A 6,000-nucleotide genomic window follows, 5' to 3' on the forward strand; every position below is an offset into this window, starting at 1 on the left:
AGTTCGGGAGGAGCACGTTCAAATAATCAAGTAATCAATCAACTCATCAAACAATTACCATGTCTACCCTATCAGCATGAGAGGAAGCATATATATATATTCACTCTGTCAACTCATCTAACTTCCTTGACAGTTTTCAGCATCCCTCCACCACCCCGACTCCTCACTCTTGGCTTGTTCTTTCACAGCCAGGAATACGGGGGGAGTACTCTGGGTTCGGGCCGAATACCGAGCCCGGAGCCCTCTCCTCGGACAGCACGCCAAATACGCATTTATTCTATCTGACTTATTTGTAAGTGTGAACTCGTGAACATAAGGTTACTGCGACTAAGCATAGTGGACATGAGAAAATGTTCATGAGAAAACATAGCATTTAACTGGGGCTTATTAAATTTTGGGAACTTTGGGTCCAGAACCGGGATGGGCATTCACGTTTAAATTAATCTTTGCTTAATCTACGAAACATCAAACATGCCATATTTGTTTAAGAAAGGTGTTTTACAATCTTGCATTCAACGCAGGAGTAAAATACTAGCATACATCAGCAGACATATGTGTTAAAATACAGCAGCAGCAAGCCTTTTACATAAGGTTACTGCGACTAAGCATAGTGGACGTGAGAAAATGTTCATGAGAAAACATAGCATTTAACTGGGGCTTATTACTTTATTTACCAACTTCCAACAACACTTTTCAAGGCTGATGTTTTCATTTACTCGTGCGTGTTCTGGCTCGGTCAGCTAAATACATGTTAGTCATACTCCATTTTTCATCCGTTGTCCAATTGACTCCACATTTACAAATAGTAGTATAGAGGGTTTGACAATGAAGCTTCAATTTCAACGCTTCAATCAAACGATCCTAAATCATCATAATATTTGCTCAGGTGGTCATGGAGGGGTTTCTCTTCTCATCTCTATTAGCCTGCAACGTGTTACCATTTGTTAAAGCCACACATAATGTGCATTCTAATTGGATATGTCTGAGCTTTCAGCTTAGGCACACATAGTCATAAGCCACTTGAGTTAAGCCATTCGGCGTGGTAGCCCAGGCACAGTCACAGGCCAATAGAGTAAGCCATTTGGCAAAGCAGGTCCAGGCACACATAGTCTAAAAGGCCACTAGAGCCAAGCCTTGGGGCCCAAACTACTTAGTTTAGTGGCACGCATATACACTGGTATGTAGGCACATATGTAGAACACCACACTGTCAATGTCAATAGGGACATCCCTTGAAAAAAGAAAATACAAAAAAAGTAGGAGTACACTAGTACACTTAGGGCTACACTACGAGATGCTTCACACGCCTTATATGCACCTCATGGCAGCCCACATGTCTACTGGCTAGATCTGCTTGGGGGATCTTGCATATGCAGATCTAGTCCACCACGACCAAGCATATGCCCCATTTCTCATACTCAGCTAAATAGCCAGGCACACATAGATAGCATACACACTTTCCTATGGCTCTTTGGAGCAGCAGCAGTACATATGTTTTGGTGGTAGATCTGCTGGGGGTGGGGGATTTTCTGATGTACAGTACACTTCGCTTGTATTGTATTGTCAAATATCATGTCACCTGCTCTGTTGAGGGGTAATTCATGTACGCTATATTATAAAGCAGCAGCATGTCTTACTTGCTCACAGCAGCGAGGCGTGTATGTATTGGCAGTAGCAAGTCCTGTAATTGTTCTGCTGCAGCAACAGCAATAAAAGCAGCAGCAGCGTAGCAGATCTATTCCGCCAAGACCAAGCATACAACATTGTCATACCCATTACCATGCCAATCACTCTGAGTTGTCATGACAGAACATTATTTTGTGTATTTGGTTAAATGCAATGTGTTTACGTGGTTTTAGGCTAAAAAAAGGTAATTATTTTAGACATACTGTACATTATTATTGCTCCTCTATGCCCCGCCTTTCTGAAACACATGATCCAGTGCATTGTGAATAGCCCGGAAATGTCACGCCTCTTACCATATTTGGAACGTCAGCTCCCAAAGCAATAATGACAGGTACTACCTTATCAATTTGAGTGCAAATCTGTTCCGGAAAATGCAGATGACAAGCTGATCGATCAACTATGCCAGCGTGACTGGACCAGAATGTATCAGATTGGTAAGGATTTATTTCATTGGGGACATAATTACTGATTATAATGACTTCCTGTCTTTTTACGCATCGTGTTACTGGGGGTGAGAACACTATGTAAACATAAAACCATGTCTGCATTTGTGATCGTAGAAACGGCAAACCAGCGCTACTCTATACTGCTCAAAACTCGTGTTTGAATAGTCAGTAGCAAATTCTTAAAATATGAAAACATACTTACAGGCTGTGTCTGTGAGTCAGAAGCGCCAGCCTGTACTTGCAAAGATGGAATTGCCCCACTTTTTTAGAATCAGCCTTTGTGCACAGCTGGCCTTGTACTCTCCCAGGTTCTGTAAACAGTCCTCCGAAAAGTGCACAGCACATAGTCGAATATTTTGGTTGTACTGTTCTGGAACAGTGTTGTAAATAAAGATTAACCACGGGTTTCTAATTGTATCTTCTTTTGGAAGGCCAAACAAAGTAGTTTGACTTTTGCAACGAAAAACACAGCGTCTCCACGACACGGTGGCACTAGCGGCAACAATAATACAGCGAGAATAAAAGTTACATCTTCTTTCTTTGCATACACATTTGGGCGGTGTTGTGAACCTCTGCCCCCACATACTGACGTAGATTTGAGGGGGCATGTTTGAATTAAGTGTTTTAGGAAGGCATGGCTGAGCCTTAACTTTTACAAAGAATATATCTTTGGGTTTGACACTTTGAGCTTTGTAACTCTGCAGATCTTATACAGGCACAAACCGCTACATAACACACTAAAGAAAAAGGAAAACAAGAAATCGCATCATATGACCCTGTTAAGCTATTAAAATTCAGAGACTATACGTTATTGGGCATTATGATTTCCCACTAAAAGCGTAAACACGGTTTCTGTTCTTTCTTTCTTTTTTTCTTTCTTTCTGAGTCCCAAACTCCTTTTGCATTCTTTTACTGTCACATAATTTCATAAGCTAGCTCACTGTTGCTCTTCTGTTAACCAGGACATATCCTCATCTGTTCATTAGCTGTCTGTTACAAATTTCAGTGGATCTCAAGCTTAGTATATCATGTACATATACTATCAGAGGGACCAGAGAGAAAAGAAGTGTGGGAGGGACCGAGAGGCCAGTGAAAGTAGAGCAGCGCTGCCTGGCAGAAAGAAGAACCAGGCCTGCTAAAAATACAGTATCTCCAAGGAGGACAGAAATACACATTGGATGTGTGCCGTCAAAAGAGAGAGAGAGAGAAAGAATATAAGGGTAATGTATAAAACAGGCCAAGCTGATATGTAGGATTATTCTTTATGTACAGTGCACATATGCATATGGGTTACATGACTTGAAAACTCCCAACCATAGCCTTATAGGACTTAGTGGGCGCACTGTTGATAAAACCCCATGTCGCATGACCCAGAAACATTGTGCTGCTCTTTCCCCGTTCTCTGATAGACATCTGTTAAATATATTCTCCAGTAGTAGAGCCAGCCCTCAGACTCAAACCCCAGCATTCAATGCATGGGTTCATATTCTCTGCTTCTTAGAGAGAAAAACATTGAGATGTATACAATAAAGCAGAAAACTGACCTTCAGCCTACACACAGCATCTGATCAAGCATGTGCACGGTTCTTAATTCTGATCATGGTGCCTCTCCTATCTGCACATTTTCTATGCCTATCTTATTTTAACAGTGGTGGGGCACCTGGACCGGAACTAAGAACCACTACACTTAAGTCTACGTGCACAGAAAAAACACACACTACTGTTCAACAGACAAAGAGGTAAGCTTGAAAGACAAACATAATTAACCCTCAACCAAGGGTGGGACTGTATGATTTATCATCTAATGGAAAACATGGTCCAGAATCTTGTTTTTTAGTTCAATTTGTTGATTCTAGTGGCATTGAAATATATTTACTATTAATACATTTACAATTACTTAATGCAACTTCTGTAGCATTAAAGCTTTTATTTTCAGTTCACACATTCCCTGGGAATCTCATGACCTTCATGTTGCTAGCGCTAGCTACAAGATTGCCTGTTTATACAAAATATACTTTAATTCTAAATTTGAGATCCAAACAATTCTCCAATAACTCCAGCTAGCTTATATTGACATTGAAACAAGATTGTGCAAATCTGTGAATAAATGTCAATTAATGCATGAATAAATAGTGCATGTTTAAAAAAAATGCAATACATTTCTCATTTATATACAGTACAAATTGTGTTTTACATATATTTATTAATTTATATTTTATATAAAATTAACATATTTATACATAAAAAATAAATTTAAATAATAACATTAAAATTACAGTTAATAATAATATTAATAAAAAAATGTTTGTTTGTTTACAACTTTTATTTCTGTTATATATTTTTTTTTGTATGTGTGTGTGTGCTTGCTTTTGCTTTTGAGTCAAAGTAACCTTAAACAGAAGCAACATTACTGTGCTGGATAACAATCATGTATTCATGTATGTATGTATTTATGTGTGTATTTAAAATACATGCCTAATTTATGATACAATCGAGGGTTTATTTATCTATCAATCAATAAATAAATAGTCTACTGGAATTTTATTAGGTTTGTTTTTTTTAACAAATTTGATGTGCAAATAAGAGATTAATTTAGAATTTACATCTATTATGTTTATACATACATCACTGGGATAACATAACAGTCAATCTCAACAGAACAACAGGGTTAAGTATAGATAAACAAACAAGATCAGTTAAAATATTTGCCTATTGTTATCTATAACATACATACTTGTAATTTAATAGTTTGGATTTTTGGTTTGGAATTACATAAAAAAAAATAACTGTTTAAATACTTTTATGTTTCAGGGTCATGATGTTTACATCAATGAAAATGAGCATGTCTTACATGTTAATCCAGTATATCTCTGTAAGTGTTCAATAATGTCTTACCTCTCTGCTCCTGAGCCCACACTTTGGGCAGCTCTGCCTGCAAGAAACAGATCAACAGCACGATACACAGACCCATGTCCACCTCACAATTCTTCTCTCGCTCTCCACTCTCCTATGCTCTCACTCCTCCTTTCTCTCCTCCTGTCACCTCCCTCCTTTCTCTGAGCTGGGTTTTACATACTCTCCTTTTCCCTGGACGTATCCCCATCCTTTTCTTTTTTCCCCTCCCTCTGTTCTTCCTTCCCTTCTGGCTTTTTCCCTCTTTCGGTGACATTAAATACAAAGCCAAATCTTCAAACTACATTCACAAAACCACTGACTCTTCTGGCAAAAAAATAATAATAATTACAAACCAATTCACCTGTTCTCCAAGTTAAACAAATCTTTCAGATCATACACACATCAGGCAATTTTTAAATACTACAAAGCATTCAATAAACACTACAGTACATCAAAAAAACAAAACAAAAAAACAGCATCCAGAGCATGTAGTCACAGAAAAAAAGTACATGCTAATAAATTGAACTGTAAGGGCTAGAAATTTTCCTCTGATTCCTCGGCTCACAACACTTCGACTGCACCCTATGGCATCATTTTCCGTCTTGAATTTTTTTAAAACTCCTCCTAGACGGTTTATTCTGAGGACACACAAAAAGCAGTGGAACTGTGCCACTAAGTGGTGCCAAAATTAAACAAAACATGAAATTGCCATTAACTACAATACTGTCACACTCACAGAAGGGAACAGACAAGATGGTAAGGTGAAATGGTTTATTCAAGTAAAGGCAGAGTGATTGGACAACAGTGGGAACCAGATAATAGTGAAAGGATGGTGACTTAATGATAGGTGATGAAGACTTAGCTAACGATAACTGAAGTGTGTGCAGGTGAAGGATGAACACGATGACTGGAGATCTGGATCGGGATGACGGACAGGAGACAGACGGAAGACAGGTGAATTGACAGGACGATCT

General features: G+C 38.6%; 1 protein-coding gene across 1 annotated transcript in view; it reads right to left on the reverse strand.

Annotated features, from left to right (window-relative positions):
* Positions 1–5,194, reverse strand: part of plxdc1 (plexin domain containing 1) — a gene marked incomplete at its 3' end in the record, with an annotated part of 661,275 nt that extends 656,081 nt beyond the window's left edge. Inside the window, exon 1 of the mRNA XM_081393609.1 lies at positions 5,027–5,194. Coding sequence (XP_081249735.1) covers positions 5,027–5,102 — 76 coding nt within the window. The 5' untranslated portion in view covers positions 5,103–5,194. The remainder of the gene's footprint in view (positions 1–5,026) is intronic.
* Positions 5,195–6,000: the final 806 nt, after the last annotated feature.

The sequence above is a fragment of the Scardinius erythrophthalmus genome (assembly GCF_964197995.2).
Source record: "Scardinius erythrophthalmus genome assembly, chromosome: 18".
Lineage (NCBI taxonomy): Eukaryota > Metazoa > Chordata > Actinopteri > Cypriniformes > Leuciscidae > Scardinius > Scardinius erythrophthalmus.